The following is a 16,011-nucleotide window of genomic DNA, read 5'->3' as shown; positions in this document are numbered from 1 at the left end:
TCATTATCTCAGACTATCAGGTGGTAACACCTAGATTTAGGGAGGATAAATAATTTTAAGTCCACACAGCTAAGGAGCATATAGGAGTGTTTTAGCAGTTCAGACTACTTTTAGAGTGATGTTCTTCCCACTTCCTCTGACACAGGCTGGTGTACTTGAAGTCAATTCTGACATTACCCAAGGTTAGCATCAATTCCACAGATTTAGGGCATGATTCCCAACAAGACTGTCCCCGCCTGAGAAGCGAGCCACAAATGGGGTCCCCAGGTCACCTGCACTTCAGACCAATTGGGTGTAAATCCGGGAGGCTCCTACAATGCCACTCATGTTCAATAATTCTCTAGAATGACTCACAAAATCCAGAAAATTATTTTGATTGTGTTATCATAAAGGACACAAATCAGAACCAGCCAAATAAAGAGATGCACAGGGTGAGGTCTGGGAAGTTCCTGAAGGCAGAACTTCTGTGTTCACGCCAGTGGAATCAGGGCACTTTACCTTCCTGGGTCATCAATGTTTCCACCCACTAGGAAACTCCACTGAACCTCCCTTTCTAGAGATTTTATTGGCGTTTCACTAAGTCAGTATGATTCATTGAATTATTTGTTACACAGTTTAACTCAGCCTCCATGGAGGTTGGACTGGCTCAAGTCCCCACCCTCTAATGACATGGTTATCCTTTCTGGTGACAGCTCTCTGGTGTGGTCTCTGGAGCTCATACACAAGAAAAAACTCCTATTACTCAAGAAATTCCAAGAATTTAGTCTCCCTCCCAGAAATCAGGGACAAAATCAGTTAAAACAGACATAAGTTCTTCCCTCCAGCAGCCTAGCCCCCCTTTAAAAACAGAGCTGGCAGTTTATTGAGATCCTTATAATCATTCTGCAAGTCAGGCAGAGTCTATGTCATTCATTAGTGTAAAGAAGTTGACTCTGTTCATTCCCTTTCTGTTTGCATTCTTTTGTCCAAGGAGTGCTGTGTGAGTGGTGAGGGAGGGAAGTGGATCAGAAAGGGGAAAGGAGGCTTTTTCCTCTATCCTAAGTTATCAGGCCTTGCCCTAAACCGATTCCCTAGGACCCCCTGGTCTGTCCTAACCCTGGTAACCGGCCTGCAGCCTAAGGGTCAGGAAGTAGCACCACGTGGGGAGCAGATGTTTAATGGGGTATGGATATGCAGCTCCTCCAGCAGCTTTCTTTGGCACGTACCTTGGCATGCATGACAGACACAGGCTAGGTGAACATCCGATGTGGGTGATGGTCAAAGCCCTTAAGCTCATTGCTCTGTGAATCTCAGACCCTGTTTCCTGGCACAGGCTTTGAGCATAACAATCAGGTACTACTACTACTAGATAATTCTATCAAGTATTCACCATGGGGCAGTCACTGCTCTTAGTGCCTCACTAACTTATTTAATCCTCCCAACAATGCTATTGGAAAGTACTATGTCTGTCCTCAGAGTATAAAATGGATTCACCAGGAGGTTTAGTATCTTTCCAAAGCTTGAAGATATAGTGAATGTAGGAGCTGGGACTCAAACGTATCTGACTCCAAGGCTTTCCCTTGACCAACATGGGCTCTGAGCCCATGATCTGCTGGCCTCTATAGATGGTATTGTGCTGTACTCTGATTTTAGACCAGTTTCCCAACCTGACTGTGAGTTCCTTGAAGGTGGGTGGGTAAGAATCTTACTTTATACGTTTTCATATTAATTCATAAATGTATTCATTAACATATATTGAACACAGATTGTCAGGATTTGTTGTAGGTAGTAGGGATACAGTAATGAATAAAACAGATGAAATGCTTACAGAATAGCCAGGAGGCCAGTGTAAGGCTGGGGTAGAGCTGGAGGCCATGCAAGGGTGAGGAAGAAGGAAGGGAGGAAGGGCAGGGAAACAGATCATAGAGGCCTCTATAGACTGTGATATGGGACTATGGGGTTCCTTCCCACTATCATAAGGAACCACTGAAGCTTCTGGGCAGGATTTGGCATGATCAAATTTCTCTAATAAAGGGTCATTTTGGATACTCTGCAGAATAAGGGGGCACTGGAGCAGGGGAGGCCCTTAGCTGCATAAGGAAGTGGTCCAGGTGGCATATGATGGGGACCAGGATCACAGTGGTAGTGATAAAAGTGATTAAAAGGGATTGACTTTGGGATATACACAACTGAGTAGGAGGAAGTGGCAAGATAGGTTGGTGGTTCAGATGTAGGGCATAAGAGAAAGAAAGAAGCCAAGAAGCTACTGGCCTGAGCAACTGAATGATTGAATGACACCACATCAATGAAGGTGTGAAGAGTGGCACTGGACCTTCTAGGAGTCCACAGTATAGGCATCCTAGAATAATAATAATAAGATGGTTTCAGATACTGAAGAACTGAGATTACCACTCAGTCACAATTTACAAGTACCTTGGCCTTAGAAATGTGATGTGTCACAGCTGAGCCTCAGCTTTTTCTAAAAGTGAAGTATGAATGGCAATAATGAAGACAACCGTGCCTTCTTCATAGGATCCTTACATGATTTTCCGGGAGTTACAAGAAAAGAATATCAAAGTACAATAACAGGGAAGGGAGTAAGGCATGCTCTTGGGTCAGTATCCTATGTTGGGAGGAAAAAGGACAAGATCATGATCAAATGGTTTGAAAGGTGCATGTGTGCCCACTGCAAATGCCTAACGGTCACACTGGACCTAGGAGCACGTGTGATGCCTGGCAGGTGAGCTGCGCGTCAGTGTAGCCAGGGAGGATTGACTTAGGATGATGACTTTGCCTGAAGGGCACCAAATGAAGGCTGGGTAAATTAATTATTGAAAAAAATCATCAAAATTGAAACTGACGCTGTCTCCTGGGTGGCAGCCCTACTGGTCATGTTAGGTGAAATGCCCAGTGTGGGGTTAGCAGTGTTTAGATAAGAATTATCAATTCTTAGGTGGCTGAGATAGCTGGGCCCATCTCAGTAGTGTGAAAGAACACGTGTGAAAACATTTTGCTATAACAACAACAACAGCCTTTTCTCAGTGAACAAGAGTATCATGCCAGAAACCCCTGGGCTTCATCATCTACAAATTCCCTAGAGCACCCTCAAGACGGTTTTATGCTTCCCATTTTCCAGCAGGTAATCTGAGGCTCAGGGAGACCAAGCTAATTTGCCCAAGGTCACAGGACTCCTAGGTGTGGAAGACAGGGGTCTAGCCCAGGACCGCCTGGCTTGCAAGCCCCTGCTTTCTCATTTCATTGAGCAGCATGCACGTGGTGTACGTGTTGGATTTTATCATCGTCGCGCCCCTGACTTCCCAGTCTGCTCCACCTTATCCTCTCTCTCCTAATCATCCCTCTGGAAAGCAAGCTGCTCAGCTTAATGAAACACAGGCCACTGTGACAGGAGCCAAACCCAGAGGGGCCCTTGGGATGGGATGAGGCCCAAATCTCCGCAACAGAGGATGCGAAAACCAGGCTTCCTCATTAATCATGTGGTGTCAGTGATTCCACAACCACACGTACTCATCCGCCAAATGAATTCCAAACACAGTTATCTCCACCACGAGCAATTAGAGACGCACACATTTAATACAGGGGAAGCCAGTCAATGGCAGGGGTGAGCAGTCCGAGTGTCTTTGTCCCTCCTCTGCCCTAGGACACGTGAAGGGGAGGCCTCTCCTCCCACAGAGCACTTGAAAAGATACACATTCTATTTCTCCAGAGGTTCTGCACTCTTCCTCTGCAACTGGCCTGCCGCCAGGTACACTAATCTGATTTCTCAGGCAGACTAATCCTATTCCTCCCTCAGGTGCAAATTTCCCGTCTCTAATCATTCCCCTCTTTGCACCTTTAATTAACAAGCTGCTGTGATCAAGCAATCAAACCTTTTAAGCCCACATTATTATTACATTTTAACCATCTGATGAAAGAACTTAAACAGTAAGATGTTAGCAGTCTTCTCCGTCTGCAAAGTCTTAGCTTCATTAATGCAGGGGTTGGGGAGGAAACTTTGACTTGGGAGGGATACACACTTTTTTGGTGAATTTTTATAATTCTGGTTTCTTGTCAGTTGCAGTCTTTCCTTCTGGTTCCAATAACTCACTTTCTAAATGGCAGAGAGTAAAAATCCTGGTATTTCGTTTTAGATCCCAGGAACAACAACTGCACATGTATTTCATGAGCGCTTTGCAGTTTACAAAGCTCTCTCACCTTCATCGACTCAAGGTTCTGGCTGCTGCCTCTCTCCAGGCCCATCTCTCCATCCCGCATGCTCTCTGGGCATCAACCCAGCCCCATGGTCCCTCCTTCAGCTCCGTGAATGAGCCAGGCTCCCACCACGTCTCTCCCAACCCACGTTTCTCCCCGTACCACTTCACTCAGGCACCTCCTCCTCACTCTCCATATTTTAGTTCAAATTGTACTTCCCCCAGGAAGTCTTCCCTGACTGCACTCCAAGTCAGGAGCCTTTGCTCTATATGATTTATTGAGCCTGACGTTTTCTGCCAAAGCCATAAGCTCAACTGCAATCATATACGCTGTATTTATTCCATATACTTTGTGTGGTTGTTTCATTGATGCCTGTTTCCCCCACTAGATTCTCACCTCTGGAGAAGGTGACCTTGGTTGTCCTTTTTATTGTTCTATTCCCAGCGTGTAGCACAGTGTTCTGCATATTGTGGCTGCTCAATATTTCCTCACCGCAATGATTTAATCTTGTTACATAGGAAACCCATTATGTGCATATGCAGGTACAGGAACTAAGGCTCAGAAAGGTAATGCAACTCACTAAAGATGGCTTTGTTAGTCAGGACTCGATACTGTCAACACAAACCCTCGTTTTCTAATTTCCATACCATTACTGTTTACTGTACCCACTGCCAAACACACACACACACACACACACACGCACACACACACCATTTTCCTTGCCATTGAGGATGGAGGACGAGGAATGGTCTAATAATCTAGCCCTACATCTGGAGAGGAAAGGCAGAAATCCAGGTCTGTGCTGCACACTCTTATGAACTGGGTGTTATGGGGAAATTCTTGATAAGCCTCTCGTACCTTCAATGTTCTGGAACACAAAATGAATGAGCCAGTTGTTACGCTTGTGTCTCTAGGCAGCAAGCCCACCCCTTTCTACTCAGCTTAGTGGTGCTGGGCTATGACTCGGCCAACAAAATTTCTGTTGTGAAAACTGACTTCATTTATCATCTGTCAATACGGAGTGCCGGAGGAAGGCCGGAAGGCTGGCGGGGAAGCAGGAGTGTATCCCTTCCTGTTTACTCGCTACTTCTGTTTTTGCCTCTGGTGTTTATGAGCTTCACTGAAGCGGTGGTTCTTCACCCAGAAGTAAGCAGTTTACTCCCGTTTGCAGTGCTTCCAGCACCCACAGAATCAACCTCCCTACCTGTCCCCAGAGATGCCCTCACTGACCCAGTGCGCCCACCTCCGCAGGGTCCCTCCTCTGAACTTCTCAGTGTTAATAACTCCAACTTTTCTCTTGCTTCCAGTTTTGTCTTTCCAGGTCTTCAAAACCTACTTAACAATTATTATATTAATTTTTCTCTTTTAAAATAACTGGCATGTTTTCTCTCTCCTAACTGGACCCTGACTGATAATAGGGACGTGAATAAAATCTATCGCATAAGGTGGTTGTGGTAATTAAATGATAATATCTGGGAAAAAATGTTTCCTAAATTATAAAGGGTAATGTAGTTGTTAATTTTTATCTTGTTTAATAAGACATGGCTGTTGCATATGACCCCAGATACTAGAAATATGATCGTTTTTGAGTGCTACTGGGAGGCGTAGTTTGTCCCAGCATAAAAAGAAAAGTTGTAATGGTTATAGTTATTCATAAATGAGGGTGATTCATTATGAGGTCATGATTTTTCTATCAGTGAAGAAATTCAAGTTAACACTGGTTATAACTTCTATATATATTGTATGAGAATATATATTTATATTTATATGCATGTGTTCATTAATTCAATCAATGTTTTTTAATACATGTGTGTATATTACTTTATAATATAAACTTATTATATTAAGTACTTAATTTTATTACTTAAAATGGTAATTATATGTGTGTTCACTGATTCAATCCAAAAAATTTTTAATACATATTGTGTGTATATTACTTTGTAACACACTGAAAATCATGAGTAGAACGTACTCTGTGCCCATCAGCAGCTTACATTTTAGTGGTGGAGACAGGACCAAACACTAGGGACATACAATCAAACGGGTTAAGGGACATGCGGAGATAAACACACATTGTTATGAGACCATGTAGAGAAGGGAACTAATGCAAGAGATGTGTAGAAGTTAGCCAGCAAGAAGCTTCCCATTCAGGGAACTAAGAATGAAGGATAAAGTGTGGGTGTGGGTGTGGGTGGGCTGGGAGGGGGTGGGTGGAGCCAAGAGAGGAAACAAGAGAAGAGACACAAGTCTGCATGAGGACTAGAGAAAGGCTCTGGTCTGTGCTTCCCGTAGTTATTTCCCTCTTCTGGCGAGCACGGCTGGATTCCAACATGCCTTATGGCTAAGCTTGCCTAGGCTGTGGCCATGAAAATCACGTGTGCATCAGAGCTGGGTTCGCTTCCCGTAGAAAAGAAACATTGTCTTTCTATTTCAGCTTCTTCCTCTTACCAGAGGAATTAGGGAGGAATTACATAATCGATACTCTAAAGCATAAAAATAATTGTCTGATACAGTCCCAATTGGGGGAAAAAAAAGGATTTTATGATTATTCCAAAACTATAAAGGAGGGTAGTGGAGTTTGGAGAGGCTCTATGGATTGCCTTAGGTTAGACAGACGGTACATACGTGAAAGAGAAGCCCCCCTTCAAATCCTTTCACGGTACCACTCGACTGGAATTATATGCTTGGTTTTGAAAACATTTTTAATTATTTTGTAAAACTTTCAAACTTTCATTTCAATGCAGACTCTTAGTGTTTCTTATCTTGTTTCTGTTACTGTTAATTCATTTTATTTTCTGATTGTACTAAAGAGCCCAGGAGAATTTCAGATTCAGTAAACGTGGCTTGGCTATCACTTGCACTAATCACCAGCAACACATCTAGACTGTTGAAAGGAAAACAAAACAGTCACATTTCAGCAACTGGTCAGATTTTCTGAAGCAAGGCAACCCCTTGCAGCGTAGTGGGCTTCTGAGGCTAAGGCTGGGAGGAAGCCCTTTAAGCAGTAGAATAAGGTGCCTGAAGGAATATGTGAGATACAGTACAGACATTTCTGGAACAAAGGAAATGCCAAATCATTACATTTTCAGCATTATTTAAATGTCCAAGTAAATATGTACTCAATACCTTCAGGTAGTCTCCATCTCTGAATCCTATCTATTTTTTTCATCCTTTCTGCCTTTTGATTTTTTTTTTTTTTGGCCGTGCTGCCTGGCTTGTGGGAATCTCAGTTCCCCGACCTGGGATTGAACCCAGGCTACAGCAGTGAAAGCGCTGAATCCTTACCACTAGACCACCAGGGAACTCCTTCCCCCTTTTGATTATTAACTCAAGAATGACAATGATCTAAAAAGTGATAACTACTCAGCTAGGTGTGTTGTGGGTCAGAGCAAATCACACCAAACAACAACGTCACCCCTCTTTCTAGCATTTGCTATTTTCAAGCACCTTAAAATTTATCCACTGCAGGCAAACCAATAGTTATATTTTTGATCATTGCTATCCAAAGGGTTTAGTAACAGATTACTGTCAGCATCAAGCACATTTAATGACACAGTGAAGTGTTCCAACGGACAGGTGGAGATCCTTGGGAAACCCTGAGCTGCTAATATGCACTTATAAAGGCAATTGGTGGGTGTGTGGTTCTCATGCAAGGACCAGACTCCAGCCACAGGCAGGAGGGGGTGGCCTGACAAGAAGGAAAATTCTGATGTTAGCCAGAAGTGAAGTAAAGTTTTAGAAATATGTGGTGACAAGGGCAGAAAGCCAAGTACTCTAAATGGGGTGTGGATTACTTAAGTGTTACCTGTAATACCAAGTGCTCTGTTCTAGAGCAGAGCCCTTTGAAAATCCTCATGCCCTTCACCAGGACGTATCTTGGAAACTGGGGCAGGGCTCTGTCTCAATGCAGGATCATGTAGTTGCATCTCTGGTGAGAAAAAATATGCAGAGACAGGAAGCTGAGAAATGAGCAGACATGCTCTAATGTGGATCAAGGGTGAGGTCAAATGGAGAAGTAATTATTTTTCAGCAAGGAAAGGTCCAATAAACTCAGTCAAATTTGTGGCATTCACAGACCTACAAACACAAATATAAACGTATGCACATATAGATATACATACAGAACATACACATACAAATATGCACACGACATTCGCACGTGCATGTATACATATACAAATGCACATATACACCTAGTCACGCATATACACACGTACACACATATGCACACATGCACAGATAATATGCCCGTCCATATGCACATACACGTATGCACCCACATATACTCATATACATATCTTTAGTAAAGTCAGAGATGGTTTTATACATCAAATATTTGACTAATTCCCTATAGTTTACATGTGTTCTCAGAACCATTATCTCATGGAAACAGATAATTTGGATCAGCCCCCTCAGTGCTGTAGTCACCAAATCCTCTTTAATAAGGTCATGTAATACCTGGCGTGAGGCTAGCCAAGCAGGCCAGTGCCAGGGGCACTTTCTATTACAAGGGTTAAGCAGTCAGAGTAATTTCCTGGGGTGATTAGGAAAACAAAACTAGGCACAGGACAAAGAACATATGATCATTCCAGAAAAGCCAAAGATGTCATTGGTCCAAAGAATGAATATATTATCTGAAAATAGAGGTCATGAGAGAGACAAACAGATAACGGGAAAAAGGAACAGGTCAAAAAGGCAGACTGAGGAAAGATTATTCATTCCATGTTCTGTTCTGAACTGGGGTCCTGTAGGCCACCCACTACCCTAATGTATCAGTTGCCCCTACAAAATATGTGTGCATTGATCTGAGTTAAAGGTCCAGGGTTTGGGACATACAGTGTTTCACATCATTTATCATAAGTAGGAATGAGGTTTGATAATTTCAGTTTCATACTGGAATCAGCTTTGTGAGTTGAAAGTGACACACACAATTACAAATATCTCTAATTTTGAGCCAGTTTCTGTTAGGACTTGAGGCTCAAGAAACTCTGCTTTAAATGAGAAGTGGTGGACAGCCTCATTTTTAAGGTAAGTTAAATTATGGCAAGGTGCTCTCATTGAAGCTGTAAAAAGATGAAGATGTATCACTCTTAGAAATAGCCATAGCGCATTAACTATTGAAACTTACATTACTGGTAAAATGCATACAGTACATCATCAGACTGAAATAAATACTCTTTTTAGGAACTAGATTGGATAAATCATTTATTGTGAAAAATGAGTCATTTTGAAGAAAAAGAAGTCACCTCTCAGCGAACACCTCTACTTCATTAGCTGGATGCAATAACGGAAACGTACAAGCTGAGAGGGGGCAGCCAGTGTAAAGGCAGCGCCTCCATTTTTAACAAACTAGGAAACTCAGTTCTAGAAAGTTCAGGTAATCTACCTAAGGTAACGCATAAGGTTAGTAGAGTACCTCAGACTAGACTCAAATCATTCTAAGTTTAAGCCAACTGCTTCCCACGATGAATGTAAGAAAAAGAGAACTTCTTTGTAATTTTTTAAAAAATTCAGGGCAGGACTTCCCTGATGGTGCAGTAGTAAGGAATTCACCTGCCAATGTAGGTGACATGGGTTGAGCCCTGGTCTGGGAAGATCCCACATGCCATGGAGCAACTAAGCCCATGTGCCACAACTACTGAGCCTGTGCTCTAGAGCCCGCGAGCCACAACTACTGAGCCCGTGTGCCACAACTACTGAAGCCCGTGCGCCTAGAGCCCATGCTCCGCAACAAGAGAAGCCACCGCAATGAGAAGCCCGCGCACCGCAACAAAGAGCAGCCCCCGCTCGCAGCAACTAGAGAAAGCCCGCGTGCAGCAACGAAGACCCAACGCAGCCATAAATAAATAAATAATAAAAATTTCAGGGCCTTTAACTTAAGTCTTATAAAAATTAATAGTGGAAAATATCTTCATCAGTCGTTTAAACACAGATCAGGCTTTACTGGAGACTGAAATTTAACAACGGTTGAATATGTATCCTGTGGGAAGCTGCATTATTTTTATTGATAATAAATCTCCTACTTCCCCCCAACTACTCCCCTTCAGAATTTCTACACCTAAGCCAGCTACGTTTTTGACATTTTACACCTTCATACATTGTTTGCACCCATGCTCACCTTTCTACTGGCCATATGACACCAGGAAATTCATCTCTCCGAGACTCTGTTCTCTTCTCTATAAAATGGAGTTTCTTTCCTACCTTCTTCAAAGAATTGTTGTAAATAGCAAACAAGATGATGAGAAAACACCTGGTAGTTTTCAGCTGCAAATATCTTTAGCTTTAAAAACTTGCTCTAAAGCATATGTATTAAAAAATACATCAAAACAAAGAGATTGGGGGAAAGGAGAATGTGTTTCACTATTGAATTTAAGTTAGAAATGATGGTGGCCTAATACCGGGGACTCAAAGAAATAAATCAATGAAAGACATATATATTTTAAAGAAACTTGTAATTGAGTAGACGTTTGAATTTTTTAAAAAAATAGTAAGAACTTAAAGATAATCTCCAGATATCTTGGTTAGATCAGAGAAGGAGAACAAGTTAGAGGAAAAAATTGAGGTTGGTTTTAAACATTTTGGCTTATGTGCTATAAGATATCTCAATATATCCAGGAGGTTGAAATGATGAGTTGGTGAGTTTTGCTAACAACCTAGTGACGAGAGATAACAGCCTATGGATGACAACAGAAACTGTTGGGGTCATAATGATTTGGGGGTGTCTTCCTGGCTCATTAGAACTTCTTAAACGTCTCCCATCCACAGGAGTGGTTCCCAGAAGCCTGTGTGTAGGGTGAACCTAAGAGCCTGGCCAGGACTGACTGGATGACATGGGGGCAGCTGACCCACACCACAGGTCTCTTCCCTTAAGAATGACAAGCAGAGCCCGCTGGGTGGAGTTTGGCTGGGATTCGGTGCAACCTCCCCCCGGGATTCGGCGCAACCCCCTCCCCGGGTCCCGTCCCCCACTCCCCGGGACTCGAGCCTGAGAAACAGAGGAGAGCTGGCGGCGACCGTCAGCGGCAAGGCCTGGGCTGGAGAGCGTCCAGACATCCCGCCGCCGCGAGGAGCTTTACGGTTGTAAAAGCCCTCACAGTGACATCCTAAGAAGATGGGAAAGGGCTGTAAGGTTGTGGTTTGTGGCTTGTTATCTGTGGGGAAAACGGCAATTTTGGAGCAGCTCCTTTATGGGAATCATACTATTGGAATGGAGGACTGTGAAACAATGGAAGATGTGTATATGGCTGCAGTGGAAACAGATCGGGGAGTCAAGGAACAGTTACATCTTTACGACACCAGAGGCCTACAGGAAGGTGTGGAGCTGCCAAAGCATTATTTTTCATTTGCTGATGGCTTTGTTCTTGTGTACAGTGTGAATAACCTTGAATCCTTTCAAAGAGTGGAGCTTCTGAAGAAAGAAATTGATAAGTTCAAAGACAAAAAAGAGGTGGCCATTGTCGTGTTAGGAAACAAAACTGACCTTTCTGAGCAGAGACAAGTGGACGCCGAAGTGGCACAGCAGTGGGCCAGGAGCGAGAAGGTGCATCTGTGGGAGGTGACGGTCACAGACCGCAAGACCCTGATCGAGCCCTTCACCCTGCTAGCCCGCAAACTCTCCCAGCCCCAGAGCAAAGTGAGCTTCCCTCTGCCTGGGAGGAGAAGCAAAGGCAACTCCAGCTCTGAGAACTAAACCCTAGGGTGCACAACTGTCCCTTGAATGGTGACTGCCTCGAGGTGTCTGTGAACTCATGTAAAACAGGCCATTTCTGTCTACCTTTGGTCCTTAGGAAACCCCTAGGGAAGTAATTTAATGCACTTTCAGTTATAATTCAGTTACTGTTGCCTGACATGAAGTAATAATATATTTGCATTCTCCTTGTTTCAGACTTGTCCCTGAAATTAGCACCTTTGTTATTTATGTTGCATTTGTCAAAAGAATGAAATAAAGTTTGGGTGGTAAAAAAAAAAAAAAAAAAAAAAGAATGACAAGCAGATGCAAAGAGAAATCAGACTTTCAATGTGGCTAGATGTGTAAAAAAGATAAACTAAGGAAACGCGAATGCCAATTTCTTCCGTATGAACCATGATCGGTGAAAGAGGACATATCATATGTAAAAAGAGAAACAGAGAAAAGAAATGGAGAGAGAATGATATAGGATTAGACTTCCAACATGAAGCCAATTCCTGGTTCCAGGTCCTTCCTGAGTACTAGCTGACTTTCTGTCTTGAATGATGAATTCTCCTAAGCCTATCCCATCTTATTGCTGCTCCTTCCCACCTTCTCCTCCCCCTCCCCTTCCCTTCCATCCCCCCTTCCCGCCCCTCCCCTTCCCTTCCATCCCACCTTCCCTCCCCTCCCCTTCCCTTCCCTTCTCTTCCCTTTCCTTTTTTTCATTCAGAAAACTAAGATGTCTCACATTCCTTTGCAACCAGAGAAAGGACTAATAATAGAAGAATAAAAATGATCATCCAGACGGTGTATGTCAGGTGAGAAGCAAGTATGGGAGTCTCGAGGTACCCGGGGTGCCCACGTTGCACCACGTTGCATCAAGGGCCAAGGAGAGACAAAGATGCTGCCAGGAAGGCTGGACGGAAGTGAGCAGAGTCCTAGAGATCTACTCTATGGACTGTGCCGACAGTAAACAATACTATATTTCATATTTCAAAATGTGCTAAAAGGGTGTATCTTCCGTTAAGTGTCTTATCACAAAATAATCATAACAATAATAATAACAGACAAATAGGGCAGGAGGAAACTTTCAGAGGGGATGGATATGTTTATGGCATAGACTGTGGTGATGGTTTCATGGGTGTTTTCTTATCTCCAAACTCATCAAGTCATATACATTATGTACAGCTTTTTATACATCAAGAAAGGGGGGGGGGCTGGGAACAGGAGACTTAGAAGAAAAGCAAGAGGAGAGGAAAATCTTCAGTTGTGTCAACTGCTAAAAAGGCCAATAAGCCAGTCTCTCCCTGCCCCATCTCTCACCACACCAATTCTCCCAGCGAAGCTATAGTCCAAATGCCTCAATTAAATCAGTGAATGCACACAAAATAAATCAAATAATTATGCAGGAAAAAACTGAGTACCACAAACATGGTCTGAAAAGCCATTAATTTAGAAAATACTTATGGAGATTTTACCTTGTGCAAATACCCAAGACTAGTGCCACTGAGTCATGAGAGGAAGCCAGGAGACATTTTTGTTTTTGTTTTGTTTTGTTTTTTAACGCTTGGCATTTGCTGTTGAGATTATTAAATCTAGTAGGACAAAGTCAGATAAAGCATACTGAAATAAGATAATCACGTAAGTATAAGCAAAATAAGAGTCTGAACTTAATTCTAACAAAAGATGAAGGAAATCTTCACATACGTGTCATTTAAATGTCTTGAAGATACTGGACAATAAAAAAGGAAGATCTTTCAAGACTGTGTGAACAGATGGCATAAAAAGCAGAGAGAAATAAAAATTTCTTGGCAATCAGTCTGTTACGTCTAGAGTCTTGGGTGCTGGAACAGAAGCAGTGTGAAAGGAGACTAAACGGATATTTTGGGGTATTACACAGGGATTTGAACATCGGGCTAAGAAGCCTGAAGTTTATTCTTTAGGCAGAATGAAGGAGAACGGTTTCCTCTCTCAACCTGGGTCCTAAGTGCTTCTTAGTGTCTGAGTTTGTGTTCATCCTTTGGCAGCCAATCATGACTTGTTCCGGAGAATATTGTACATTAAATAGGACTATGTCCCGTCTATGAGGTCCTGTGCTATTTCAGCCATTTAACAAGGCTAGACCCCCCAATTGCACTTCTCTACATTTCCTGAGCACCTGCTCTGTGACAGGTGCTGTGCTGGGTTTTAGGCATATAGTACAGAATATGAAAACGAGTGGTGCCTTCTGTAGTCTTACAGCGGAGGCAGCTGTGGACACAAACTCAGCAAGTATTTGCAACGTGAGAAGGAGGGTTGTTGGTCATCTTCTCAGGTAGAGGAAGGAAGTCAGATACCTGGGTCAGAAGAGAGAAGAATGCTGGGAGAATCTGAAAGGAGAGCAATGGTGAGTACTTGGATGATAAGCCCCTTACCAGGTTAGTGCAGGGGAGAGAAAAGTCTAAGTGGATCAAGTGCCAGAGTCAGTAAATGAGAGCAAGGGGTGAGGTAGTCAATGTTCCTTGGTCAAGGCGAAGGCTCACTTGCGGGTTAGACAGGGGATGCACTGTGATTCTCAGAGACGTGCTGTAATGGGATCTCCTTTGAGCCTCTAGCTCTCTAAAGATATGTTCCTCTGACTTTGGCACCTGACAGCCCCTTATTATGACATATCTTTATAATTGGGTGCCAGGAAAAATTTTAGGTCGATGTCTTCCTTCCTGATAATCAGAATTATTTAGCTTACTGTGTCTTACTCTTTGCCATGGTAACCAGGGAGTGTAGAGACTAAATTGGTGCTCAACCAGTGCTCTTGGTTAGCATATGTCATTCTTCCTGTTTCCCATAGTCCTGAATTCTGTTTGTACTCACTTTGTTTGTACATCCTATGAGAGCATGCCAGTTATTTTCCTGTCCTCTCTGACACCACACCACACACACACGCACGCACACACATTCTCCCTAACACCTCCACCCAGGATGCCTTATTACACCCAAAAGAATTTAAGAGAAGTGATTGAAACAGGGCATTCCATTCATACCTCTGAATACTCACTCACTAAACATGTGCTGATTGTATACTAAGTTCCTCAGTTCAGGCACTGAATTAGGACTGGGGGCACAACAATTAATGAGGAAAGTTACTTGCCATCTCAATATGCACAGCTGGCCAGACCAGAGAAGACCTGTTAGCAGACAACTGAAACATGAATGCAAAGGAAGGTATGAAAGGCTTCAGAAGAACACAAGTTGGGGAAAGGAATTGGCCATTTTAGAGATTTAGTGTTTGTGCTGGTTGTTCTACAACTGATATTTTATACAAAATTCAACCTAAGTCAATTAGCTAAATACTATTAGCTTTGTTTAATATATAAGAATGCTGAAAGTTTAGGTATACAGTCTCAGATAGAAAATTGTGTGCGTGTGTGAGAGAGAGAGAGAGAGGAGAGAAAGAGAGAAAGGAAGAGATAATCCAATTTGAAAATTTTGACTCCAATTGTGATTTCCTTTATTTGTTTCCTTTGTCTGTATTGGGTCAGACTCTGAGGAGGAAGAGATCACCAATGTTTTTTCTAGACAGAATGTGGGCTTTAGACTTCAGCCACTGGCTTGTAGAGTGTTTGACCTTGATCAAGTTATGCAAAGCATTACGTCTTGATTTTCTTGTCTCTAACATGGAAGAAATGCCCAGAGGTTTGTTGGGAGGATGAATGTGGTAATACACGCAAAATGTTGAGTATTATATTCAATGCATAGAAAGTACTCAATAAATAATATCTTAAACAATAATTTATGGAAAAAAGTGAACTCGATGGGCAAAGAAAGGTAACAGTTATCAGAAAAAATAATGGTGAAAGAACTACAAGAGGTTTATGGTAACTGTCCAAGAAACACCTTAAGAAGATACACCAAAATTTTTGAGGAAGTGACATGCATTATGAATAGGTTGTTTCCAAGTTAAGCTAAATTACAAATCAAAATCATGGCCGAGAGAAGAGGGGTTTGGGGCATATATTAGGGCAGAGATCTGATTTCAGAGGTTAAGATCTTTTTAAACTATCTTCATCCCTGGACTCCCTGACTCTAATCTTTCCGACCACTACTGTATGGCTCTATACTGAAACAAGAATCATATTTTGATATTATAAGTTATTTCACTACCTTCATTAGAAATA

General features: G+C 42.6%; 1 protein-coding gene across 1 annotated transcript; it reads left to right on the top strand.

The window, feature by feature from the left end:
* Window positions 1–11,282: 11,282 nt before the first annotated feature.
* LOC309646466 (NF-kappa-B inhibitor-interacting Ras-like protein 1) lies at window positions 11,283–12,072 on the top strand. The gene has a single exon (XM_082432807.1). The coding sequence runs from the start codon at window positions 11,300–11,302 to the stop codon at window positions 11,876–11,878; it is 579 nt and encodes a 192-aa protein (XP_082288933.1). The 5' UTR covers window positions 11,283–11,299; the 3' UTR covers window positions 11,879–12,072.
* Window positions 12,073–16,011: the final 3,939 nt, after the last annotated feature.

The sequence above is a fragment of the Balaenoptera physalus genome (genome assembly GCF_965194825.1).
Source record: "Balaenoptera physalus genome assembly, chromosome: 17".
Taxonomy (NCBI): domain Eukaryota; kingdom Metazoa; phylum Chordata; class Mammalia; order Artiodactyla; family Balaenopteridae; genus Balaenoptera; species Balaenoptera physalus.
The sequence above is the reverse complement of the archived record's forward strand: the minus strand, read 5'-3'. Positions and strand labels throughout refer to the sequence as shown.

Coding starts and splice junctions, on each gene's coding strand:
- LOC309646466 (XM_082432807.1), top strand. CDS start 11,300: ATGGGAAAGGGCTGTAAGGTTGTGGTTTGTGGCTTGTTATCTGTGGGG.